At 45.5% G+C, this 27,366-nt stretch overlaps 3 protein-coding genes across 5 annotated transcripts in view; all 3 read right to left on the reverse strand.

Moving 5' to 3' along the window:
- Window positions 1–281: 281 nt before the first annotated feature.
- MCIDAS (multiciliate differentiation and DNA synthesis associated cell cycle protein) lies at window positions 282–2,989 on the reverse strand. Its single transcript, XM_066182354.1, has 6 exons — window positions 2,788–2,989; window positions 2,370–2,455; window positions 1,991–2,063; window positions 1,428–1,642; window positions 1,168–1,278; window positions 282–758 (listed from the first exon to the last, which is right to left on the reverse strand). The coding sequence occupies exons 1-6, from the start codon at window positions 2,987–2,989 to the stop codon at window positions 282–284; spliced, it is 1,164 nt and encodes a 387-aa protein (XP_066038451.1).
- A 1,095-nt stretch (window positions 2,990–4,084) lies between these two features.
- CCNO (cyclin O) lies at window positions 4,085–6,614 on the reverse strand. The gene is given in 5 exon segments (XM_066182355.1): window positions 4,085–5,555; window positions 5,694–5,879; window positions 5,963–6,250; window positions 6,252–6,371; window positions 6,373–6,614. Coding segments are annotated over 5 exon segments (1,242 nt in total). The 5' UTR covers window positions 6,535–6,614; the 3' UTR covers window positions 4,085–5,069.
- A 536-nt stretch (window positions 6,615–7,150) lies between these two features.
- DHX29 (DExH-box helicase 29) overlaps window positions 7,151–27,366 on the reverse strand; it is a 35,837-nt gene continuing 15,621 nt past the window's right edge. For 2 of the 3 annotated variants that reach the window (XM_066181151.1, XM_066181153.1), the window contains 13 exons: window positions 22,986–23,130; window positions 22,647–22,767; window positions 21,593–21,677; window positions 21,028–21,116; window positions 20,331–20,459; window positions 19,442–19,517; window positions 17,573–17,797; window positions 14,852–14,988; window positions 14,116–14,209; window positions 13,093–13,395; window positions 11,710–11,841; window positions 10,065–10,161; window positions 7,151–9,320 (listed from right to left, as the gene is read on the reverse strand). In XM_066181151.1, coding sequence (XP_066037248.1) covers window positions 9,265–9,320; window positions 10,065–10,161; window positions 11,710–11,841; window positions 13,093–13,395; window positions 14,116–14,209; window positions 14,852–14,988; window positions 17,573–17,797; window positions 19,442–19,517; window positions 20,331–20,459; window positions 21,028–21,116; window positions 21,593–21,677; window positions 22,647–22,767; window positions 22,986–23,130 — 1,689 coding nt within the window. In that variant the 3' untranslated portion in view covers window positions 7,151–9,264. The remainder of the gene's footprint in view (window positions 9,321–10,064; window positions 10,162–11,709; window positions 11,842–13,092; window positions 13,396–14,115; window positions 14,210–14,851; window positions 14,989–17,572; window positions 17,798–19,441; window positions 19,518–20,330; window positions 20,460–21,027; window positions 21,117–21,592; window positions 21,678–22,646; window positions 22,768–22,985; window positions 23,131–27,366) is intronic. The other variant, XM_066181152.1, reaches the window with a different exon arrangement.

A 27,366-nucleotide genomic window follows, 5' to 3' on the forward strand; every position in this document is an offset into this window, starting at 1 on the left:
TTTCATTACAGTCATTAGGAAACTACTGATGGCAAGCTGCCAGCCGAGGAGCCACGGCGGCACCGCGTACGAAGCCTGCGGGGCAGGACTCTGGCTGAGGCACGGCGGCCTCTGCCGCTCTCGTCCCGTCGCTTCTCCGACAGCGGGGCGGAAAGCGCGAATACTCCTTTTCCAAGAGAAAACGGGGAGCGTGCCGTCGGGTGGGGTGCGCTGCCATCCTCGGGCTGCAGAGGCCCCGCTCCGCCCTGCCCGGGACACGGGTGCCCGGAGCCGCGGGGCTGTCAGCGCGGCACCCATCGGAAGCGGTGCCCGCCGGCGGCGGTGCGGAGGGTGAAGGCGTTCCCCTGCGGGAAGGCTAGGGTGCGGATGGAGCCCGCCTCCCCCAGCGCCGCCCGCAGGCTGCCGCCGCCCTCCAGCTCCCCGCCGGGCGGGCGCGGAGCGGCGCGGCCGGTGCGCAGCCCGCGGAAGGCGCCGTGCAGGCGCGGGCCCGGCCGCGGGCGTTTGGCTGTGGGGCTGCCTCCCGGGCTGTGTCCCGGGCTGCCCCCGGGGCTGTCCCCCGACCTGTGTCCCGGGCTACCACCCAGGCTTCGCAGGGCGGCGCGGCACTTCTCCGACACGGCCCGCAGCATGGCGTCCACGCCCTCCGCATCCTCCAGGCCGGTCCCGGCCGAGGCACTGGAGGCGGGAGAAGGAGGTAAAGGATGAAGAGGAGGAGGAGGAAGGACTGTCCCGTCGGCGCTTTGCGGGAGCATCAGCGTCTGCCGGCGAGAAGAAGCGCGAGTTCCAAGATCTGCACCGCACAGGCCCGTCCTGTTCCGCACCGCTCTGTGCCCCACTGCTCCATGCCACACCGCACGGCCCCCTCCCACACCTCACTGCCCTGCCCCGAACCGTACTACGCTGACTCCCCACTGCCCTGCTTCACCCCACACCCTACCAATCCACCTTGCCCTGCCCCACCTCGTCCACTCCACACCACCCTGTCCTCCATCACACAACTCCCACAACCCCACACTGCACAATCCCATTCCACATCTCTCCCAGGCTCTGCCCCACCCCGTGCTGCTTCACCCAGCACCCTATTCCCCTCCGCACCCGACATCACGCTCTCCCCGAGTGACCAGCTGTGCCATGATGCAGCCAGGCCAGATGGTGAGCAGCACTCACGTCAAGGACAGCGGCCAGCTGCCTGGCCTGGCTTGCCAGCTCCTTTAGCTGCACGTTGCTCTCCCGCAGTGTCACCAGCTCTTCCTGCCTCTGTGTGAGGGTCTCCTGCAGCTGCAAAGGACAAATGGGGAAAGGGGTGTTTGAGACAGCCCCACTGGCCAGGGGCCGGGGGATGCTGCACACCAGGGCCCTGCAGTTGCCTCAGCAGGATGTGACAGAACAAACCCAGTGCAGATGGGGGAAGGCTTTGGGCTCCCTACCTGGTTGTTTGCTTCCAGGGCATCTCCTAATGCTTTCTGGCGCTGGTCTGCCAGGTGCCTCCAGCACGGCTCGGGAAAAGACAGGTGCTGTGGGGGCACCTGCACCAACACGCTACTCTGCAGCTGTGGGGTGCAGGGGCCAAAAGTCACCTCCTCACCAAGTGAGAAATCATAGTTTGTACAATCCGGTGGTGGTGGCATTAAGGTGGATACATCTGGAAGGAATAGCCACAAGTGTTAAATGGAAGTATTAATGCTTGTTCCCAGCACACCTCTGGTATGTCCTGAAGTGCTTTTACTCTACTGTGACAGCTGTGCACCCTAAATCTGTTTGGATTTAATTTGTCTCCTGCGGGAGAAAGCTCAGTGACAGCTCAGGTCTCTAAGGAGGTGTGCAGTAATGCACTGCCACGCAGACTGTCTTATGGTGGGACAAACGTGTAGTGAGTGGGCATCCAAAATTCCAAAATTAATGCAAAAAAAGAGATGAGACTGAATCAGCATGACTGCAGATGTGCACATGCAGGTACATTTGGCTCAGGTAAGGAAAAATATCTACTTGCCAGATATAAAATCACTGACAGTATCTCTGAATTCCTGGAAATCAAACTCCGGCCCATCCTGGAAGCAGGGACCCTGGCAGGGGTGAAGAAAATGATCCAGTCAGCAGGGTCCAGGCCTCAGACCTGCCCATATTACTGCCCATACTGTTTCAACAGTGTCTGCTGCCTGTGCTCAGCACCTTATCACAGCTCCAGCACCCCCAGTCACCAACCCCTTGCCACTTGCCCATAACCCATCTGTCTAGATGCTGTCCTTTGCTGTGCCCATTTCACGGGTGGGAAACCTGAGGCTAGGGGAGATGCCAGCATCCATCGGCTTGAGAGAGCTAACCCTCCATGTGCCAAGTGCAGCCTAGGCTGCTCTGAACAGTAGGTTTACCTGCTGCAGGGTCACAGGGCCAACTGGGGTGGTGGGAAGGATGGGGGCAGAGGCTGCCAAATCCTGCCAGTTGATGGTGCTGAGCACTGGGGACAGAGACAGAGGTGAGTAGCACGGGCAGGGGTGGATATAGCCAGGGGGGCACGGCAAAATGAGGAGCACAGCTGGGGGACATCTTCGATGTGCATGGCCAGGGAATGCAGGGCTGGGAAACAGGGTGCAAAGGCACCAGGGATACAAGGCGGGTCATGGCCAGGACACATTGCTGGGGGAGCAGAGTGGAGGGTAAGGTGGGGGTGCCATGGCCGGGAGATGCAGGGCTGGGCAGCAGGGTGGGGGACATCAGAGGAGCGCAGAAGGAGGAACGGGGAAGGGTACACGCCTGGGGGTTAAGGCTGTCCGCCGCAGGCTGACTCACCGAAGGCGGGCGCGGCGGGGGCCGGCGAGGCGCCGCTGCGGCGCGGACGGGGCGGGGGAGCTCGGGGACCCAGCGCGGCCGGGGGCGTCCACGACGTGCCCCCGCCGGGCCGGGCCGGCTTCTTGGCTAGGCGGGCGGTGGGGCCTTGGACCGTGTTGGGGCAGATGCTGCCGAACGCTCGGCGGCGGCCGTCCCGCTCCATGCTGGCCCCGGCCTCGGCCTCGGCTCCGGCTCCGGTGCCGCTGGGCGCCCTCCGCCCCGCGTCCCGCTCGGCGCCGCCCTGCGAGCAGGGGCGCGGGGGGCCGCGGCCATGGCGGGGCCTGCCCGCCCGCCTTCACTCCTCCGGGGCGCCGAAACCTCCCGCCGCCGCCCCGGGCCGCGCCGCCGCCTCCCGCGCCCGCGGAACCCTTCCCCGCGCCCGCGGAGCCTGGGCGGGCCCGGGGGGCTGTCCCGGAGGGAAACTCGAGGACCGCGGCCGGCCGTCCCCCCAGCACCTCGGTGCCGCGCTCACCGCCGCGGGTCTCTGCCGGGCAGTGCGAGCGGCAGCTTGGGGTCTGGGCTGGTTTTTATTATGATGTTTCTTAAATGTCTTTACAGGGGTAGGGGCCGTCTGCGTTGAAAGACACGGGGGTCGGGGGACGGGGTTGTGTTGTGTGGGAGAAAAAAAACCGCTCGTGGCATCTTGAATGTACCGATCCCCCTACCGGGAGAGGGTCCCACCCGCTGCTACGGCAAGTCCAGCTGAAATCACCGACGGGGTTGGCGGAGGATCAGCTGCCCCTTATTTGCCCGTGGTGATCTTGTAGGCATTTTCTGTAACAGCAACGTGGGCAAGGTTTGTTTGTTCTGCCTCAACACCTGGCGGCAGGCAGGACTTGGAGCGCCGCCAGGCGTCCGGGTGCCCCCTGCGCTGAAAGGTGAGCGCTCCCTGGGCAGCTCTAGGTGTTTGTGAGGTCTTTTACCACCATTTTTGTGCACAAATAAAAATGAAGAACATTAATTACTTTACAACACTATTTTCTGCGCTTGAATGTGTCAACCTACTCAGGAGAGTGCATCTGGATTATAGACCTGCTAGAAAACTAAACAAACAAATAAACCCAGCTGTTGTTATTATTCCACACTCTGTTTTCCTACACTGATATCAGGCCATCTATTTTTTTTTTTTTCTCCCGAGTCATGACCAAGACAACGGGTACAGTTTGAAACGGGTGATGCCCAATGACTAGAAATAAAACCCCATAGACTGGTGTCTATAGAGCTGGTATTTGTTTATTGCAGCACTGGAGGTGAGAGGATTTCTCCACCTAACTCATGCACCCTTGTCAAGTTCTGTGGAATATTTATACAGTAATAGCAATATTGCTTAATATTGCTATGTCATTATCACATCATCATATATGTACCAGAACTGATCTACAGGATGTTATCTCACGGTTTTAAATTGTTCTTCTGTACTGTGCTTTTGCTTCTCCAATTTAGGTGGTCTTGGGGGGTCTTCTTCAATGAAGGCTCGAGGTCTTCCTCCCATCCGAACTTTTTGACTTTGTCTTTGGAGCATGGACAGTTATGGGGTTCCTTGGTCTTTCTGCATCTAACCTGCCTAAAGTCTTCCTTTTGTGGCTAATTTGCTTTACATTTGTGAATTATTAGTACATCCTGCTGCTTCCCAATATAGTTACACTTGTCTATTCTTGAAACAATTCACCTGGCGAATTTCCATTTATTTAAGCATTAAGCAACTAGTTAACCATATACTAGCTATTACATTATATAGAAAATTATGATTCAGGTTATATTGGTATGTTATAACTTAAGATGTATAAACATCTTGTAACTTTGATCCAAGTTATATAGGCATCACAGACAATGACACTATTGGGCATCTTTATTTTGTGGGGGATTGAGTTAACTGGTAAGGTGAATTCGTTATGTGCCAATGTGTTTCCTCTCCCGGCTGCATTGACACGCCACCAGCAAGTAAATGAATAGAGGTAACAAGTAGAAAAGAGTTTACTCAACATTCAGTTGGTCCTTACTTTATCTTTATGGACCACTCTCCAATTAAATAACAAGGTACATGAGATTCAGTAAATTATTTACATGCTGGACTTAAAAAAATATAGCAAAGGGATTGTACAGATGACATGATACATAACATCATTTGCAAAACACCACCTAATTTTTAAGTTCCAGTGTCATTAAGGCTTGGTGGATCAGACTGCACCGACTCTGCGGAGCACAAACGCCGAGCCAGAGCCGTCGCCACCACCACCTGCTGGTCAGCGGTTATTCCCAAGCCAGGGGCACCTCTGGGCCACCTCCGAGGGCAGGAGGAGAGACAGCGACCGCCCGTTCAGAGACACCAGGAGCTGCAGCTGGTCCATGCAGTTCCGCAGGAGCTCCTCCGGGTAACCGCTGACTCGCAGGTCCAGCGGGCTGCGGTGGCGCAGGAGCCGGTCCGCCAGCCCCAGGCTGCTGGCGGCCAGCAGAGAGGGCGCGTATTTGGTGAAGGCATAGTCAGCCAGGCTGAGCTCCGCGACGCCCGCCGCCAGGCTCCGGGCGTCCGCCGCCTCCCCCGCGTCGGCGCCCCGAGCCTCCAGCCGCACCTGGCTGAAGTGCTCCAGGAAGAAGCTGACGGTGGGCGCCGCCAGGTCGAAGTCCAGGCGATGTAAGACGATGCACTCCAGATTGCGGAGCTGCTGGCGGGTGAAGGCGTCGCAGCAGAGGTCGAGGAGCTCTTTCACCCTAGGAGGGTGCACCTCCACCTGTGAGTGGGGACAGGAGTGAGGACGCTGGCGCAAGGGAGCTGGCGCGGAGCCCGACCTGTCTGTGGCCCCCTCAGTCTGGCCTCGGGGTTGCAGAGACCCTGGCGGCGGGGCAGCCGGGCCCCAGGGCCGCCCTACCTGTTTGCAGGCGATGAGCAGCGCTGTCACCCCCAGGAGCTGGAAGCAGTCAGCGGCTACTGGGGTGGTGGCGAGAAAGCGGTCGAGGATGTTGACGGCCAGGCAGAGTGCCTCCAAAGAGAGCCCGAAATGCCGGTGCACGGGGATGAGCCAGCTGACCAGCTTGCAGCGTGCCTCTGCCGTCACCTACGGCACCGGCAGTGAGGATCAGGTGGGGCCGACCCCGGACTCCCCCGCCCGCTCCCCGCCGCCGGCCCCGCTGCCTCTACCTGCGGTTGCCGGGCGAGTGGCTCCCGCGGCTGGAAGCGGCTCTCCAGCCCCTTGCGGGAGCGGTACCAGCTCTCCCCGTAGTCGCGGAAAGCCTGCAGCTCCTGCGCGCTCTCCACAGCCGCCGCCCCCGTCCCCAGGCGCCGCCGCCGTGCCGGGCGCCGCGGGCAGCCCCCGGGGGAGCCGCCGGGCCCCCGGCGCTCCGGAGTGCCGTCGCGCCTCCCGCTCGCCGCCGTCACCATGTGCTGGGCGGCCGTGGCAGCTGCGCTCCGGCGGCGGAGCCGGCTATTTAGGCGGCGTGGTAGCCGCCAAAGTTGTCACCGCCCGCCCCCCGGGCACCCCGCCCCACCCGTCCCGGGGAGCACTTAGGGGACCACCGTCTCCAAAACAAAATCCGAGCCACCGAAACGTCTGTCTCTTCTCTGCCGCTTGCCCTCGGGCCAGAAGGCTGTGATGGAGTGGCCGTGGGACTGTGACCTCCCCACCACGGCCTCCTCGCTCTCGCACGGCAGGGAGAGCAAACCAGGCAGCAGTGCTGTAAGCTCACGAATGCGGCCAGCTGAAGATGCCGCATCTCTCCAGCTCCTAGACGTTCAACTCGGAACCTCGTAAGCTATAACAGCTACCACAAGTAACAGCTGTTATAACACTGTAGCTGTATAACACTCTCCACAAGTAACACTTTCAGTGCAGGTCACCAGAACAGCACAAATACACCAGGAAAGCTAACCAGGAATGCTGGAGCTCACGGTGCAATATCGGTCTCGGTTACACTTCCATCCATGGACTATTTATGTAATGGAGCACTATTTTAAACAGCTGAATGCAGGAAAATCAAACATGCACTCCAACCATGCATTTATAGTGCACTATAGATGTTGAAAGACCTGGAGAAAGAAAAACTCTTCAGGGTTAAACACTGGGAAATATGTCAGTGGGAAACGAGCTTCAAAGCCCACAACACAGAAGGAAAATAGGGGAGAGGAGGTGGGAATTCTATGACATGAATGGCCAGAAGCAGGAACTCCTCTCCAAGCTGAGGACAGTGACCAACAGAACATGCTGTCTTCAAAAAAAAAAAAAAAAAAAAAGAACATACTGCACAGTACAGTTGAGATTATGGTGACAAAGATCCAGGGATACTGAGTGGTCTTGTGTATGACAAATGCTTTAAAAAAGTAACACAAAGATGTTAACAGAAGTCTTTATTAAATAAATAGAGCAAAAGATATAAGTTCATCCACCCAAAAGAGTACAGGCACAAAAGCTGCTCATGTATACTGCAGAAGCAGAAAGCCAGCATAGCATCTGTTTTTTGTTTTGTTAAGATAACTGTGCTCATCTGTACACCACAGTGTGACCTCCTTAATCTGTTTTGCAGACAACTCTTGCCCACGCAGATCATGCAATTTCCCAGTTATAACAATATATCCCCTTAATTTATTTCAGTCATTTATTTAAAAGATTACAAAGCAGAGCATGCTAGAGAAACAAAGAATAACCTCTGAATTTCAACATTACCACCTATAAATGGAAAAAAACCTCTTATTCATCACAGTTGAGTAAGAGAGAAGAACTCAAACACAATTCACACTTTCCCTAGGATCTAACCATTAAACACCAACAACTCATTTGCAAATTTCAAAACCAAAAGAAAGAGGAACTTGCTACTGAGATGTTTTTCTAATTTGTGTTTCCCAAGGACACAAATAAAACATCTCAACCAAAACAAAACCTAGGAAATTTGTTCAGGTATAGATTTAGTTTATATCTTCAATGAATATAATTTGCAGGTTTTGATTTCAGTGTGGCAATACTGAAGGCAAAGTTGAGGTCTTAAGGTCTAAGATCAAAACTTTCTGTTCAAATGCTTCCTTGCCTAAATGGTGTTGTAAAAAACCCCCAAAAGTAACTTCCTGTCTCCTATGAAATCAGGAAGACCACTAGATTATTGTAATGCATAAAAGAATAACAGATGTGATCACTGTTCCTACAAAGCTCCTTAGCAAACAGCTTTCTTCTTCCAAAACTGAGTGCAAGCTAATGTGCACAAGCTAGACAGCAATACCAGTTCCACTGTGATAATGTAACTGGATATGCTCCATGTATCTTGCCTTTTTATGCACTCAGTTTCCTCAGTGCAGTTCTCTATGTGATTAACCTCTACTGCATAATTTATTTTTCACATTAAACAAAAGTTGTCATCTACACTGTGCTTCTGTCTGTAAAGACAGTTTCTGTTTGACTCCAACTGTTTAACAGCAAATCCTCCCCACCAATGTATTCCTTATTCTTGAAAGCTGAGTTGGCAATCTAAAAGTGCACTTCATAATTACAAATAGTGTGGATAGATGGAACATGAGACCATCTGATTCATTAAGCTACTCAGTTAAGGATTATTTAGTATTAAACAAGAAACAAAGGATCACACAGACAGCCAGTCACTGTGAACAAGTAGGGTAGGAGAGAACTCCGCCATGGAAGTTTCCACTAGGAGCTTCTCTGGTTTTTCCTTGAAGAGGGTCAATGTGAATTTTGATCAATGAGGGGGAAAAAACACATGATCATCCCTTGAAGGGGGCTTGAAAAACTATGCAAAACTTAACATACAAAAAAGGGACAGCAAAATATACTACAGTTGCAGGAGTTGCAAGAATCAGGATAAACAGGAACAACTGTGAGAAGAGGCACATCCTCTGGGACAAGCTGCTGGTCAGTACAAGTCTTGCTGAGCACACGTTCACAGCAATCCATACTATCATCTTACTGATGCTTATAGATCATCTTCTCAATATAAATCATACAGAAAAATTAAGACTTCTCTGTATACACTGTAAATTAATACCGTAAATTTTAGTTCCAAAAAACCCCACAAAAACCATAGCTTAGGAAACCCATATAAGAAACATTTGTCTTCTGTTTGCACACACGGAATTCTTCTCAGCTGAGATTCAGGACTGAATCTTCCATCATCAGTACACACTGTATTGATGGTATGATTAGCACATTAAGCTAAAAAAGAGGAATTGTTCACAGCCATTTCTCTTTTGAAAAGAAACTGCTTGCAGTTATCATTCATACAGTCAAGACAAATGGCACAAAATATACTGTAAAGGCTAAACATATTCAATGTTCATCTTTAAACTGATGAAGAGAAAGGCTGTTCCTACGCAAAATGATATGGTCTATCCCCATTGTGGCTGGTATCAGCCACACTAAGAATTTAAATACTTCCAATTAATGTTGCAGTGTGTTAATTTCCCCTGCAATTACTGAAGCTCTGATTCATTTCTGATTTCTGACTTCAGTTACTGTTTTCTGTTTTTATCAGCTCTTTGATGATGTGTAAGACCTTGTCATCTAGAAAAGAAAAAAACAAAAAAACACAGCACGTGAAAAAGAACAGGCTTAAAAATTGATTCCTGAAACACCAAAAATTTTAAGAGAAGTCTAGCTCTCAGCAACTTAAAATTCTAATGTTTTAGGCTATGCCAGAATCAAAGGCAAAACAAGTGGTTACCATTTGGCAAGCAAAAGGACAAATGGTACGTACCGAGTACATCACGATAAAATTATTCACTTAACTGTCAATGACCATTTCAATATTCCACAAAAGAGACTGGGAAAGTCATGGGTTAACTATAGATACAGAAGCATACAGGAACTCCCTTTCTTCACTTACAATATGCTCCTGAATGTCCAGTGTCCAAAATTTAAATTGTGCTCCGCTATCCCTTACTCTGGGAACCAACATGCCATTGGTTAAACTAGATTTTGAGACAACTTGCATAACACTTGTAAGTCATCCATGCCTAGGACTCTCCACACATAATCTCAATTCTATTTTGAGATGCATGCCTCACCATTACTACCACTACCCTCGAACGTTGTTACCAGGACTACCTTTAAAATGGCAGTTGTGCAGATCTTTGTACATCTGTGGTGAGCCACACAATATATGCAGAGTTAGTAATGACTTTCTGGACTCCTCTCACTGAGACTTTCACATCACACAGGCTACTGTGTGAGGCTTCAGTGTACTAATGATTCCTCAGATTTGCTACAAGGTCCACTTAACAAACAGTAATGCCAGCAATAAGTTACCTTCAAGCGACATTTTGGGATTTTCAAGCTTCTTCTTCAAAACAGACTCAATAAGAACTCTCAGCTGTTTGAAAATTACGGCTATCTTAACAGGAGCCTATAAGGAGAAGACAAAGATTTGCATTATCAGATATTTCACACAAAAATATAGATCAAAATATTACCCTACGTAAAACCAGAAGTTTATACAAGGTTCCTACAAACATGATGCACATATGTGATTTTAATGGTAATGATAATAATGACGGGTAGTATACTCATGAAATAACTGGGCTTACACTATGCCTTAGCTTTGGACAGCAGTTGCTCATAGTATAAAAGTCTGAAGAACAGTAGCTGGGAAGGGTAACTTAGAATGTGTTCCCACACAACCAGCATAACAGGAAATTATTAGTTTACCAATAAGCTTCCCAATTAATTGCCTTTTCCCCTCCAAGGTAACAAAGTTCAGATTACATTTATACCTGAAAAAAAAAAGCTCTGCATTTGCCTCTTCAGAGGTTGGCCAGGCCTTTTGACAAAGCAATCAAAAGCCTTTCCTAAATCTCACTAGGAATTTGGATACCTAAAACTAAACTGACTCCCAAAAATATTTCATTTTGTCCTTTTCTCCCTATTTCAATCTTTATTTCATTTATATGCTGCCTTTGGTACAACAAGTAGCTCCTAGAGCAGAAGCACGAAATGCAATGTCTTCTGCTTAGTGTCTCAGTAGAAAAGTAGAAATTCTGAAACACTGTAAGATGCAGTTAGCCCAGCAACTGCACAACTGTAGCCATCCAGACACCAGAAAAAAAAAACACTAGCAAACCCACAAGGGACCTGCTTTTTATAATTCCCTGTTCATCACAAGCAGTTAATTCCATTAGATGAATGCTTACTTGGATCAGCAGACTGCAAAAAATTGTTTTGTTGCTTATAGTTGTCTTTGAGAGTAGCACAAGGCCCAGAGCACAGAGGGAGCACAGAAACTTGTAACCACGTAGCTGCCTGGATAGCAAAACCCATGACTTGCCATTTACAAGAATTTACAGAGGATCTTTTCATGACAACTATTCTGTCTGCAAAAATATGCTAGGAAAGTACTCTCAGTTTTCCAATTTCCAAACAAAACGTATACATGTGGAAAGGAAAAAAACCTAATCATGAAAACCAAACACCCCAACTCCAAGTAAGCAGCTACTTTACAATTTGTATTTTTTCTGTTTCAAACAATTCTGTCTACACTATACAACAGTATCTACAGTAGTGTGCTAAAGATAAATAGGTCGTTACAAGATTATAATATTGTAGGAAAGGGTAATATAAAAACAGTACACTCCTCTGCTTTCACTACAAGCTCTATAGGAAAAGGTTTAGTCTGCATCCCTTTTCAATACCTTTTCTGAAAGAACACTTCCTTCTTGAAGAGACAGGGAACTGATTTGTTGCAAACCACATATAACAAGTCTATTCTTTTGAGTGTGACTAAGATTTCATTACATGTATATAAATATTCCCATCATTATGTTTAATTCTCTCCCCTTTTTCTCCCTCTTGTCTCCATCTCCCATATACAGTGGTCTGAATCAAGCTAACGTATCAGCTATGTAATACAGAAGCTCATGGAATCACAAAAGGCAGTTCAGTTATGACTCCAATGCACCTGAAAATGGATCCAACCATCAACTGTCAGGAGACGCTCGCGATGCTGGACTTCTATATCCCCACCAAAAAGCAAAATGGGAAAGGGGGATATTAAAGTAGTTTCTCTCAAATACACCTTGGCATACCTCACCTGCATATAAACAAACACAAACAATTAAAAACAGCAACAAAAAATCCCAAACCACATAACATCTGTAACACTAAATTTGACTGCTACTTCTACAAGCAAAAAACACACTTCTTTTTTCCCTTAAAAAGATATGACCAGAACAGTTATTGCACACAATCAATAGCTATTTGTCTGCCTTCCACAACATAAAATAACTCACCACTAAGTGACAAGCTTGTATGCTAGAAGTTAGCTAAAGCCACAGTTATCTTCTTAAAGCTCAAATGGAGAGGTAATGTTAACCCAGAGGTGTTCATAGAAGCAACACTTAAAATAATAACACTACTGAAGCAAAAGGCAGGCAAAGCTCTTTAATTACACATTCTTCTTGGGAACAGTTGTTTTATCAGTTTATCTACATCCACATACGCATATGCATAAATGTGGTACACACAGCTACATACACTGCATGAACTATGGGGCTCATCTCGTGCTGCTTCTGGCTTTGGAACATCTCCAATAAAGACAAAATAGGGTGGAAGGAGTTGTAGCGGGAAGAATGGACATAGAAAGACTGCATCTTCACACAAAAGAGCAGGCTCTGTTTGCCCCACTGTTTATGGAATAACTTACCTACCTTAGCTGCTGGCTTGTCATAACACTATGATGCTCTTGGGGGCCAGGAAATATTTTCAGCTCTTAAAAAATACTATCACTTTACATGCATTAAAAAGTATAATACTTCCTGCTTTTCTACAGTAAATTTGGCCATTAAGCAACATAGCAAATAGCTGACAAGATTTTCAACTGAAGAGAAAAGAAGTGAAAACAAAAAATGCAATTTACTTAGAAAGTTCAGCAGTCTACTACATAATTGGTTATTACTGGGATATGTCAGTACTAAGTTTCAAAACTTTGGAACAGTGAAAAGTTACTACTACATATTACTGTGTAAAGTGTTATTAAATCAACAAGACTGTATTTTAAAAAATCAATGAAACTATTAAGTTAAATGATTCACAGAAAATTCCTTCCATTTATAGCTACCAGTTTCACCAGGAACAGATTTGTTCAGGATCTGCCGCTTCACCTTTTTTTTTCTTCAGTGCTCAGTTGACTTGCTTTTATGGACTTTAGGATCATTAGATAAGAAGAGACTCTTAGATAACACAATTGGGTATTAAATAACATACACTAGTTTGAAGCACATTAGAGGCAGAACTCCACCTTTACACAAACTACTAGCTACACTCACTACATTCTTAGACTTACCTTCTCCTGGTAAAGCAGCCATCCATACGTCTGCAAGTCTCGATTTACAGAAGAAGGATGAACTTGTGCTTTACCCTGAGCAGTTTCTACCGTGCAAGCCAGCTTCTCTGTAATATCCACAGACTTTGTATACAGTATTTTTCCTACGTTGTCATACAGCCCTGCAGTCAACACAGCTTTTAGAAGAGCTATTTCACTGAGAGACAGGGATTGTGTGGCTCCATTTCCATCCCATCCACATTGTGTTGAAGGTGCTGTGAAGCCTGCTGCTCTGACCACCCTCATGAGTTCTTGCTTCACATCCTGAAATTAGGATGGTATTAGTAAAGTTTTTAATTTAAAAAGTTACATACTACGCTTCAGCAGCAACAAAAGGCACTTCACCTGAATTATTCAGGCTCTCCAGGGTAAAGTCCCTTACTACAACAACCACTTCCACTTTCTGCAGCCTAGCTATTTCTATGCAAAAAACATTATTTTTAACAATCTGGTATCTGGGATATAGGATTAGACATGTAGAAATATACATGCTGCAAATACTAAATCTCTACCTGCAGTTAAAATGAAAAGATACATTTGCATCAAAGATCCAGTTCTGCTTAGAAGTACTCAGTCACCCAAACTTAAAATGAAAGATCAATTAAAACATTTTTCTCACAAAAAATAAGAGGCCATTTATGCAAGTTTGTGGCTCATCTTTCAAATTAACTGTTACTAGACATGTTACTTGACATCAAGAATAACAAATACTTTAATTCATTGAGTTTTGATTCTCTGATGAAAGTAAGGCCTAGCTTCTCCAGTGGCAGTGACTACAAAGCTGCTTACCAAAGCGTGCACATCAAAACTCAAATACAGACACAGCTACCTCAATTGAGAGCGTGCAGTTCATCAGTCCCTGAAATTCCACTTGCTTTTATCTTGTCTAAATAGTAACTGTGATATATCATCTCTTTGAAAAGGAATGACACTTTCAGAGGGAAATTTTAACAAATGAGCGCAGAGCATAATGATATGTTTTACCTCCAGAGTTAACAGTGAAGTTCTATTAAGAAAATTCCTTCTGCAATAAATTATTTCAGCACGATACCCCCCTTCCTGTCGAGCTCTTTTCCACCTAAAGAAAAAATAGTATCTTACTACAGCAAGAAGAAAGCCTGTAACAAGACTGTAATCACAACTGTAACAACAGAAGAGGCACTAAATTAAAAAAGAATAATGTGTTTTGGTAAGCATTCTCCACTCTAAAGTAAGTTGTATTAATGAAGAGGAATGTCGCTGGTCTAAGGACACTCCAGAGAACATGCCTGCAACACAGGTTTGACAGATAGTAACAAAAACATAAGGTGATTTATTCTCAGACACCATACATTTCTGTCTGTCTTGACAGTCGAAACAAAACTCAGACTTAGTGGTAATACCCTAAAGAGGAAAAAACCTGTATGTCATTTTATACACTTGTGCTTTACCAAATACAAAATATTCTGGTCAAAATACCAAAACCAGCAAAGAAAATACTTTAAACACTAGGATAAACTGACACCGTAAACCTCTGCACGTGTGCAAGCAAAGTTAAAAGGAGTTGAAGAACAAAACACTAAGCAAGCTATCAATTTGTGTTACAGTACTTCATCTATTGATACTCTGAACAGAAAAAACTTGAAGTGAAAGCAGTTCAAGAGAAATTACTGATTCTTTTACATAACTGCATAACTTGTTGTCCGCTACTAGTTATGAGCACAAGAGAATTATCACTTACCCCAGATAAGCATTGTAGATTGTTATATGGTCTGAAACTGCCATAGCAAGAGATGATTTTGCAAGATCTGCTTCATCTCTTCGACCAATAGGCGTAGTAAATGGGGATTTTTCTGTCATAACAGCAGCCAAAGTTGCCTGCAATTATAAAGTACACATCACTTAAAAGTATTTTGTTATAACCTCACAGGTTTATAAAACAGATAGCCTTAAATTTTCTTTTATCATTATCTTACAATTACAGGCTTGGGTTGCAAGGGACCTTAAAGGTCATCTAGTTTCAAGACCCTGCTATAGGCAGGGACACCTTCAACCAAACCAGGTTGCTCAAAGCTCCACCCAACCTGGCCGTGAACACTTCCAGCAATGGGACATCCACAACTTCTCTGGGCAACCTGCTCCAGAGCCTCACCACCTCACAGTAAAGAACTTCTTCCTAATATTGAATCAAACCAAACCCTCTTTCAGTTCAAATCCATTCCCTCTTGTCCTGCTACCATATGCCCCTTTAAGAAGCTTCTCTTCAATGCCCTTCAGATACTGAAAAGCTGCCATTAGGCCATGCTGGAGCCTTTTCGCCAGGCTGAACAAACCCAGTTCTCTCCGTCTCCTCAAATGAGAGGTACTCCTATCCTCTCTGATCATCTTTGTGATAAACTCTGGACTCACTCCAGCAAGACTTACTCCACATCATTCTTGTGTTGGAGCTACCAGAGCTGGATCCAGCACTACAGGTTAGTGGTAAGCCTTCTCATGAAGGCACAGCAGAGGGGAAGAATCCCCTCCCTGGCCCTCCTGCCCACACTGCTCTGGATGCAGACCAGGACACGTTTTGCTCTCTGGGCCGTCAGTGCCCATGGCTGGGGCATGTCCAGCCTCTCACCCACCAGCACTCCCAAGTCCTTCTGGGCAGGGCTGCTCTGGGTCTGTTCATGCCCAGCCTGTGCTGATATCTGGGGTTGTCCTGACCCTGGTGCAGCACAAGTACTTCGCCTTGTGAGCTCCACATCTGCCCACTTCTCCAGATCACTCTTGATGGCATCTCATCCTTCAGACGCGTCAACAGCACCTCTCAGCTTGGAGTCACCTGCAAATCTGCTGAAGGTGCACTCAACCCCTCCATCTATGTCACTGATATAGATATTAAATAACCCTGGTCCTAGTATAGACTTCTGAAGGCATCACTCATCACTGATGTCCATTGGGACTCTGAGCCATTAACCACCACCCTCAGGATGGGACTGTACAAGCACTTTCTTATCCATCTAATAGCTGACCCTCTCAATCCATCACTCTCCAGTTTTGGTGGCAGACCATGGTAAAGGCTTTGCAGAAGTCCAGATAAATGAGCATGTAGCCTTTCTACTGTCCAATGATGTGGTCTCCCCACCACAGGCAGCCACTGGGTTGGTTAAGCAGGACTTGCCCTTGGTTAAGCTTCTGCTGGTGTCTTGAACCACCTCCCTTGTCCTCCAAGTGCCACAGCATACTCCTAAAAGGATCTGTTCCATGATATTCCCAGGTATAGAATTGAAGATGACAGGTTAGTAGTTCCCAAGGCCCCTCTTTTCTACCTTTTTTAAAAAAAGACAGGCTGCCATGGATGACTAAGGCAAAAAAACATTGAGTACCTCAGCCTTCTCCTCATCTGTTTTTACCAGTTTATCAACTGGAGTACATTTTCTTTGACCTTCCTTTTCTGGCTGACATAGCTGTATAACCCCTTCTTATTTGTCTTTGTGCTCCTTGCCATGTTCAGCTCCATCTTTCCCATGGCCTTCTTCACCACATCCCTATGCAACTACACTGCATTCCTATAGTCTTCCCAGAACACCTGTCCTTGCTTCTGCACTGGTTGTGCGTATGCTTTTTTGCCTTTGAGTTGAATCAGCAGGTCTCCACTCACACCCATCTGTTGTTTTCCATGCCTGATTTCTTGCACCAGAGAATCACTACTTCTTGTACTCCAAGAGTAGATAATATTTAATTATAGTTTATCTTCTATTAAGTTTCAAGGAAAACTCAGCACCATAAGAATTTCCTACACAGAATTCAGCACCTGCTTATATAAAGCCACTGCTTACATAGTGCCTTATACGCAAGCATAAAAAACATCCCAAAACTCACATGAAATGTTTCGCCAAATGACAGTGCAATGAAGGTCAGATTAATCAACTTCTTTAGGTTATACCACATTAACAGGACATATCAAGAAATTTAACTTTCACTTTCAAGGAACTAATATACTCATGTTTTCTTCTAATTTGCAGTGAATTAAAAAGATTAGGTGAAAATGTAAACTATGCCAGAGTCTTAATAAATTACCTACCAATTTGCAGTAACTTTGATTATGTTCTTGCCCACAAACTGTGGGGTAATCCAGACTGCCTAACCCACATGTATGAGGACATTTTCTTAAATGTCAGATTCCCTGGGATCACCATGGTCAGACTTGGAGACCAAGCCTGATTATCCACTGTAGAGAGTATCTTGGAGTTTAGAATCTTAGAACCATTTTAAGTTGGAAAAGACCTTTAAGATCATTGAGTCCAACCATAAAGAACACTTATATTATTCCCCTCCATGATGTTTGGCTGCCCTCACCTTAAAGTAAACATTTTAACTTGTATCACCTTTTCAAAATACCACATCACAAGAAATCAGATTAATTGCAAAGAATTAACAATTTCTGTACTTTTAAAGTATGATTTTTTTTACTCACCACAGGATCCAAGCAGCCAAATATAGCACCAAATATAAGCATTTTGCCAATCTTTACATTAACAGGAAGGGCTGCAAGGTGCTGGCCCAATGGAGTTAGCTTGGGCTCGTTTAACTGACAAGCGCCAATCTTCCTCAACAGGTTCATTGCATTACCAATTACTTGCTGCTGTGGTGGATCTAATGCTCTGGAAAGAAAATCTTCAGGAGAGCCAAGACTGCATTTCTGTGAAGTAAAGGGACATACATTTCAATATAAAAATTTATTATAAAAATGTTCTCTAACAGCTACACAGAAAACTGGAAAGCTGATCTTTCATCAGAAGTTCACATTTCCTCTCCACCAAAGAAGCACCTTGCTTCCCAGAAGGCTGATGTGCCCCACATTAGGTCAAAAAAACTTCATTGTTTCGAAGGGCTTCAGAGGGCATGACCACTGTTCAGAGACATGTGTTACCAGTGATCACTAATGAGCAGGAGATTCAATCCTGATGGGATCCCGTTCAACCCAGCACTAATTTGCCAGGTTGCTAGTTTTCCCATGCACATACTACTCACTTAAGACATGGTGAGAGGTAATGGAATTGTTTCCTTAAACAGAAATCAATTAGAAGGCTATTTAACAGAGTTTCAAACTGTCAGTCTGAGGAAAACTGGAATCATACAGTACACTATTCCCACTGAACATGCTCATATTTTGCAGCAATCAAGTGCTGGGTTACTCCCTGACCTTTGTGAGAAGCCCCACTAGTGAAATGCATTGGATCGGGTCTGTTATAAAACAAGCTTTTTCAGCTACTAGGGTCAATCATTCCAAAATAGGCAACAGTATGAAGGCATAATTCCTCCACAGGCAGGCATAGTATTCTCAGCTAACAAGGTGCATTGGGCTTGTGTGGCCAGGTTTAGGTAGTAGGGCCTGCATGGGTGAGTTGGGTGAGCAGCTGAGAGCAGCTTCCCTCACATCCAGCCAATGCCAGGCAGCTCCAGGGCAGACCTGCTGCTGGCCAAGGCCAAGGCAATCAGTGATGGTGGTCATGCTTCCAGGAAAAGTTATTGCATAGAAACAAATTGCAGCCAGAGAAGGGTAGGTGAAAGCAACTCTGAAAACACCATTATCAGTGAAGAAAGTAGGGGAGGAGGTTCTCCAGGTGCTGCAGCCCATGGTGAGGAAGGCTGACCCCCTTGCAGCTCATGGAGGTCCATGGTGGAGCCCACTCTCAAGCAGGTGGATACCTGAAGGAGGCTGTGACCCTGTGGAGAGCTCACACTGGAGCAGACTCCTGGCAGGATCTGTAGCACCATCATGAGACAAGCCCACACTGCAGCAGGTTTACTGGCAGAACTTGTGACCCTGAGGGGGACCCATACTGGAGCAGGACATGAAAAACTGCAACCTATGGGAAGGATTCACACTGCAGAAGCTTGTAAAGAACTGTCTCCGTTGGAAGGGACCCCAAGCTGGCACAGGGGAAGGAATCCTCCCTTCCTCTGAGAAGGATGCACCAGCACAAACAATGTGTGCCAAACTTACCAAAACTGCCGTTCCCCATCTCCCTGTGCTGATGCAGGAAAGGAGGTAGGGAACTGGGAAATAAAGTTAAGCCCAGGAGAGAGGGGTGGTTTTTACTTCTCATTAACCTAACTGCCTATAAATTTAATTGATTTCCACAAATCAAGCCTGTTTCGCCTGGGACAGTAACTGGTGAGTCATCTCTCTGTGTCCTTATCTCTCTAGCTATGAGCCTTTCATACTTTCTCTGCCATCCACCTGAGGAGGAGAGCAATAGAGGAGCTTTGCGGCCACCCAGCATCCAGCCATGGTCAGCCCACCACACAAGATTAGCAATTGTAAAACCTAAAACCATACCATAATATGAAGGCATAATTCCTCCAAAGGCACACGCAGTATTTCTGGAACAGAATATTCCATGAAACTTTCAAACCTGCAACATCATAAAAACACAGAAACATTTATATTCAACTAAATCTTTGAATTAAACCTGTAAATCTGGTTTTTACATGGTTATTCTTTGCAGCTTTTCTCTTGAGGGGCATGGGTAAGCCATTCATACTTTGAATTAAGACACGTCTTTTGGAAAATAAACTGAAAAACAAATTTTAGTCAGAGAGAAAGAGGCCGGAAACTCCAATTTTCAAAACAAGTCTGTAAAATGCTTTCAAACTAAAAAGTCTTCTATGGGACTAAAAGGCACACTTCATTGGTTACAACAAAAGACTTCAATCTTAATTGTTGCTCAGCTGAAAGTTGCTTCAGGCTTTCACAGAAGCAGGAAAAAGGTTATTCCACTGCCGTAACAGAAACTAACTCTGCAGTGCCCCCATATCTTATGCATAAAGATTACCTCCTCAGAAACCGACAGATTTGTCTGATAAAAAATTCAAACTTCAGGAGGTAAGGTTTGCGTACATTTGATGTAAGCCAAGCAGGTGTTATAAAAAATTGATGTTCTACAAGTCCTTGTGCTGCACTTTTCCTTTAATTATGAGTATTAAAAAAAAACCACATTATAGAAACATTAAAAATAAAATTAGCTTTTAAAAAAGTGTGAAAGATTACTGTAACACTTTACACATACAATATTCAAATTCTTGTTTTGATTGAGTTTTTTTCCAGTTTTATCTTTCTGTGAATGAAGTGAAATAAAGTGAATTTCAACAAGAATTCTTGGTTTTTCACAGAAAAAAAAAATATAGTATTCTACATGACTTACAGAATTCTGCTAGGTTTACAGTACCTGTCTCTTGTGTACATTCGGAAGCAGAACCCATCCCTAACACGCCCAGCTCTTCCTTGTCGCTGCAGAGCACTAGCTTTACTAACAAAGGTCTCTTCCAGGGAACTCATCTGACTACTTTCATGATACCTTAAAAATTATAAAGCAGATTCAGACTTCTGAATTACAATTTCCATGTATATATAACAGCATATTGACAATATGAGCAATTATTTGAAAATACATTTAATTTTGAAAACCAAGCATATGTGGGAGGAACTGTATATTACAAAACCTTGAATACAACTCACCAGTGAAAGTATAAAAAATGGGAACTGAAAGCTTTATTATTTCATCTCCCTGGCAATTCAGAATCATTCTAACACATTGTGTAGGGATTTTCATACTTAAAGTGAACAAAATATAACTTTTAAAAACTGAAATAGTATAATAATACTTCCTTATTTTTAAAACAGTTTTTAATCATTAATTATTGATACATTACATCCATTATCTATGAACTTCCCTTGTTCTTTTCACAATTTGAAACTCCAAATATACATCTCAAATCTGTACCCAAAACTGCAAGCTGTTAAATGAGCTCATCACATTTTGCATCCAGAACTCTAGTTTAAAAAGGATACTACAAATTCTTGCAGTTCTATCCTCCAAATACTTACATCCATCACAGCATGATTGATGAAAATCAAACTCTTACCTATTTTCCTTTGTTCTTCCGGTATCAATTACAAAGACAACATCTGGTATTGTGATACCTGTCTCTGCTATATTGGTTGCCAAAACAATCTGGAAAGAGCAATATAAATAGAAGAACTGGAATATCTAACAGGTTTCAACCTTTAAATTAGTATTATGGAGTAGGTTTGGCTAAAATTTTTTACCCAATTTTTTTAATAATATGACAAATTACTGGCTAGTATCTGCCAAAACTGATCAACATTTAATCAACATTTGGCAGTAAATAAAATGGTATTTTTCCTAGATAAAAGCCACAATTACTGTTTAACAATAGTAAAATACAGGTAAGTAATAATTAAGGAAGCTCACTGAAAAATTTTAGATTTAAGAATTTGTCCAATACTGTTGAGATTTTCATTGCATAGCTTCTACCAATTACAGACCACCAAATTAGAATTGCTTCTTTGCAGAGAGGAAATTCTAGGAACACCCAGTTATGGTGTAATTCTGTATGATATTGCAAAAATTCAGAGTTGCACCCACAGAAAATATCTTTTTTCAGTAGCGAACTTTGTAAATTTTACCTTTCTAACACCAAGAGGAGGTACTGTAAACGCAGCTGCTTGATCTTGAGTGGAAAGAACAGAATGCAAAGCTATCAATCTGTGCCTAGAACAAGAAATTATAATAATAAATATACACTTATCAAATAACATGGAGTAAAACATAAGACAGCATAATGACAAGATTTGGAGAAAGCAACTAGAATAGACAATTGAAAGAGTAAAATGTTGTGTGATCAGGTATGAAAGTCTGCTTCATTGTTTTATTACAGTACGTAGAAAAAACAACCTAATTAGTTCACTGGAATGTTCTATTCCGTAAAAATGCAGGAACAATAGTAATACTGCAGAACTGCTGGTTACTTTACCATAACAGCCTAGCAATAAAGGTAGATAGGTGTCCATAAAGTCGAGTTTTTTTAATTGTGCTTCCAAGACAAGGATCATTATAAATACATGCAATTTTAAGTCTGAGTAATAAAGGCCTTCAGAGAGGAGACAGCCACAGAGACTGGTACTTTCCCTCTCTCCAGACCTTTACATCTCAGTTCATCAACAAATTTTTAGCATTTGACTGCAATTGTGCCTTTTACGCAGTTTTGCTGCTAACTTTTAATTACCTAAAAAATAAATTTGAAATTATCTGTCACTACAACCCTAGGCCATTTCTCTTGGTAGATTCAGATGCTCTGGAGCTCTTCTCAGGAAGTAGTCACTTCCATGTAAACAGCTAGCCACAGAAATCTGTATCCCAGGTATGGCAGCTTCCACACCCTAAGAAGCGGAAAAGTAGTAGCCACGTGCTTTTGATTAAGTAAATTTGTTGAAGAATAAAATCGAAAGTAATGAAAGAAAATTTATCACACCATTCCTAAGTATCTGTCATTTGTTCTTGTACAACTTTTAAATTATAGTAGTAAAAGTACATTTCCACTGCAGTAAAAATACATTTGTAGCACAATTAGCTCAGAGGTATAACTCTCACTTGCCTTTTACAAGAATAGCAAACTTTAATGAATATGCTTGCTGGGTTGTAACTTAAGAGTATTAATTCCATAAAAAGTATCTCCATTACCTATCATGCAAGTTAAATCTTCTGTCAGTTGAAATGAGATCATACAGCTGTTGGATATGAGCAAGGCCTGGTAAAAAGATCAGCACAGCACCTTCAATATTCTTGAACTGCGGACTTCTATCTGCAAAATTACAGTGCAAGTTAAAACAAACATGCATCGCAAAGAGCTTCACATAACAACAGGAAAGAATGAATGCCTGGCCCTGTGGTTAATGCTCTTTAGGATCTTTCAGTTGAGAATGAAGTCCAAGTACTTCATTATCAATAGAAAGCAGCGGAAAACAGGTCCAAAGGACACCCCCACGTACATAAACTTATTGAGAAGTGGACTGTAAGTACCTAAGTATGCAAGCAACTCCAAAATAAGTTCAAGGTTGATCTTGTAAGGGTTCATATATAAGATAGCCTGCTGCGTACGATTGCTATACTTCGCATAGTGAGGAGTCAAATCGATAGCAGATCCAGACTGGACTGGGACATACTCCTAAAAAATAAAAGTAAGGAGGAAAAAAAAAATCACATTCTTAGTATTTTAGAAGAACAAAGGAGAGCTGAAGGTGATTTTGCCATTCTCTTGAAACACAGACTGGGTAAGAGAAATTTAACTAGCTTCCCACTGTCCTGGGTTGAAGTATATTCTATCACCATCTTCAAGAACTGTTGAAACCAGGTGAGGCAGTGCTCCCTGCCTCCTCCACTCTGGCTTATCTTCTGTTAATGGGCCATCAGCACCTTTGCTACACAGCTCACAGATAACCCCCTCCTGGACTACCTCCTGTTAATGGGCCCATCAGGCCTTATCACATGACTCACCATCCCATTGTGGGATGCTCCGCCCAGAGGGAGAAACCAAGCATTCCAGCCTGGATATAAGCTGAGACTCTGAACACCAGAGGGGCGCTTACCCACTGGATTCCCAGAGGACCCGAGCTACCAGACTTTTCTACAGGATCACTGCTTCAGGAAGACCACCTCATCTGGACTGCTTCCATCACTACGCTCAGGTTGTATTCTGACTCTGTCAGTGGTCTTTTGTATTATTGCATTGATTTTATTTTACTTTCTTTCCTTTTTTTTCTTTTTTTTTCCTATTAAATTGTATCTCTGACTTGGAGCCTCTCATTTGTTTTGCCTTGAAACTATTACATTTTTTGGCGCCCAACGTGGGGCACGAGGCCCTGAGAAAAGTCAGAATTACAATTTTGTATTGAAGAAGACACCTGTTCGCTATGATGCTCAACATGCTTACATGTGTCTTATATCTATCTCTCTATATTTTTCCACAACTGGGGTACTATCTGCCAGTCTTAATGCTCCTGCGTAGACCAGGGTATGGTACTAAAATTGCTTTAGTAGTCTATTATGTCCATTGCTTGATAAACTCTGAGGCAATGAACATCATTCAGAATATACACCCACTTTTGTTTTCTTGTTCTGGTCTAGGATGCTACATCTGGGGCCTCAACAATCTCACCCAGCCCCTGTGGGGAGGGGTGAAGAATGATTTTTTCCAGCTTTTCAGGCATGACACAGCAGTTTTTGAAAATATGGAATACCCTCTGGATGCCAAGGACAGCATGATGTTGTTGTTAGTCCTGCTTTGTCTTCTCTGCACGGCCCGCACCATGCTTAGAATCAAAACACTACATGGTGTGATACAGCGTGTTCTGAAGGAAGAGGAAGAGGGAAAAAGAAGCAGAGCAACGATATCAGTGTCTACACAGAGTGTCACAGAGGTGAAAGGAACCAAAGGCAAGGCAACAGTGTCCTCATCTACACAGACCGTCACAGAGGAGAAAGAAGCCAAAAGTGAGGCAACAGTGTCCACATCTACGCAGACTGTCACAGAGGAGAAAGGGACTAAGGGTGCCATCAGCATCTCCACACAAACCATCACCGAACCGGAACAGCCTAAACCAGTAGCAGTTGCCCCCGTTCAGAAGAAGAAATCAAGGACCAAATCAGTCCGCATAGTGACTGATGAGGGTGCAGCAGGACCTTCACAATCAGCAGAAGAGACAGAGCCAGAAATCATCACTCGCTCTCTATCTCTGGGTGAGCTGCGTGACCTGCGAAGGGAATTCACCCGCCAGACCAATGAGTCCATCCTGACCTGGCTGCTCCGCATCTGGGACGCTGCAGCCAATGACACCATTCTGGATGGAAGTGAGGCCAGGCAACTGGGATCGTTGTCCCGGGATGTGGTCATTGACCAGGGGATTGGGAAAAGCCAAGAACCTCTCAGCCTCTGGCAGCGACTGCTAACAAGTGTGAAGGATAGATACCTTTGTAAAGAAGACCTCCAAGTGCACCAAGGAAAATGGAACACAATAGAACAAGGTATCCGATGCCTGAGGGAATTGGCTGTGTTGGAAATCATTTTTTCAGAAGATGAGAGATTTCCTAAAAACCCAGATGGTGTCCAGTGCACATCACGGATGTGGTTGAGATTTGCACGGCTTGGACCCGAGATGTACTCACGTTACCTGGCAACACTGCAATGGAGGGAAGGTGAGGACAGGGTAGGTGTCTTGGCTAATAAACTAAGAATTTACGAGGACACTGTCACTGCCCCAGTTCGTACCCATGTCTCGTCTGTGGAAACAAGACTGGCTGAGCAACTCCGGAACTTGATTGAAGAAGGCCATCAGAAACTGAAAAAAGAACTTAAGGAAGAAATTTACCATATCCAGCCAGAGCCAATGAGAGTCTCTGCCATTAGGAGCAGGCGCTCCCCAGCCAGGGAGAGAGGATACACACCCCGAGGTAACCTCTGGTCTTTTCTTCGGGAGCATGGAGAAGACATGAGGAAGTGGGATGGAAAACCCACCTCCTCCTTAGCAGCCCGGGTACGTGAACTGAAAAGAGAAACACCTACCACAAAGAGCCCATCTAGAATCAATGTTGCTCCGGTCTCTCGTGCACAGAACTCCAGACGGTACAGGAATGACGATATGACTGATCCTCTTGAAGGAACCTCAGAAACATATTTACAAGAAGAGAGCAATGTATGCCATGACCAGGAATAGGGGGGCCCTGCCTCTAGCCAGGTAGAGGAAAGGGACAATCGGATCTACTGGACTGTGTGGATCCGATGGCCTGGAACATCTGACCCACAAAGATATACGGCTCTGGTTGATACCGGTGCTCAGTGTACTCTGATGCCATCAAGGTACGTGGGAGCAGAACCCATTTCCATTTCTGGGGTGACAGGAGGATCCCAGGAGCTGACTGTACTGGAAGCTGAAGTAAGTCTAACTGGGAAAGAATGGCAGAAACACCCCATTGTGACTGGTCCAGAGGCCCCGTGCATTTTGGGCATAGACTATCTCAGAAATGGGTATTTCAAAGACCCAAGAGGATACCGCTGGGTTTTTGGCATAGCTGCTCTAGAGACAGAAGGCATCAGACAACTGAGTACCTTGCCTGGACTCTCAGACGACCCCTCTGCTGTGGGACTACTGAAAGTTGAAGAACAACAGCTGCCGATCGCCCGAGCAACAGTGCACCGTCGGCAATATCGCACCGACAGAGACTCTGTGGTCCCCATCCATAAGATGATTCGTGAGCTGGAGAGCCAAGGGGTGGTAAGCAAGGCTCGTTCACCCTTTAATAGCCCTATATGGCCCGTGCGTAAGTCCAGTGGAGAATGGAGACTGACAGTGGATTACCGTGGCCTGAATGAAGTCACACCACCACTGAGCGCTGCCGTACCAGACATGTTGGAGCTTCAGTATGAGCTGGAATCCAAGGCAGCAAAATGGTATGCGACCATTGATATTGCAAATGCCTTTTTCTCCATTCCTCTGGCAGCAGAATGCAGGCCTCAGTTTGCCTTCACCTGGAGGGGCGTGCAGTACACCTGGAACCGACTGCCCCAGGGGTGGAAGCACAGTCCCACCATTTGCCATGGACTGATCCAGGCTGCACTGGAAAAGGGTGAGGCTCCAGAACACCTGCAATACATTGACGACATTATCGTGTGGGGAAACACCGCAACAGAAGTCTTTGAGAAGGGAGAGAAGATCATTCAGATTCTCCTGAAGGCCGGCTTCGCCATCAAGAGGAGCAAAGTCAAGGGACCTGCTCGAGAGATCCAGTTCCTGGGAGTGAAGTGGCAAGATGGACGGCGTCAGATTCCCACTGAAGTCATCAATAAGATCACTGCAATGTCTCCACCGACCAACAAGAAGGAAACACAAGCTTTCCTAGGTGCCATAGGTTTCTGGAGGATGCACATTCCCGAGTATAGCCAAATTGTGAGCCCTCTCTACCTGGTCACCCGCAAGAAGAACGATTTCCACTGGGGCCCAGAACAGCAGCAAGCTTTCGCCCAGATCAAGCAGGAAATCGCTCATGCGGTAGCCCTTGGCCCAGTCAGGACGGGATCAGAGGTGAAGAATGTGCTTTACTCTGCAGCCGGGAGCCATGGTCTGTCATGGAGCCTTTGGCAGAAGGTGCCGGGTGAGACTCGGGGACGACCACTGGGATTCTGGAGCCGAAGCTACAGAGGATCCGAAGCCAACTACACTCCCACAGAGAAGGAAATCTTAGCCGCCTATGAAGGAGTCCAAGCTGCCTCAGAGGTGATTGGTACTGAAGCACAGCTGCTTCTGGCACCTCGACTACCGGTGCTGGGGTGGATGTTCAAGGGAAAGGTTCCTACCACACATCACGCCACCGACACCACGTGGAGCAAATGGATCGCCCTGATCACGCA

This window comes from Chamaea fasciata, unplaced genomic scaffold (assembly GCF_029207755.1).
Source record: "Chamaea fasciata isolate MVZ Bird 193981 ecotype frontalis unplaced genomic scaffold, bChaFas1.0.hap1 SCAF_4, whole genome shotgun sequence".
In the NCBI taxonomy this organism is placed as follows: domain Eukaryota; kingdom Metazoa; phylum Chordata; class Aves; order Passeriformes; family Sylviidae; genus Chamaea; species Chamaea fasciata.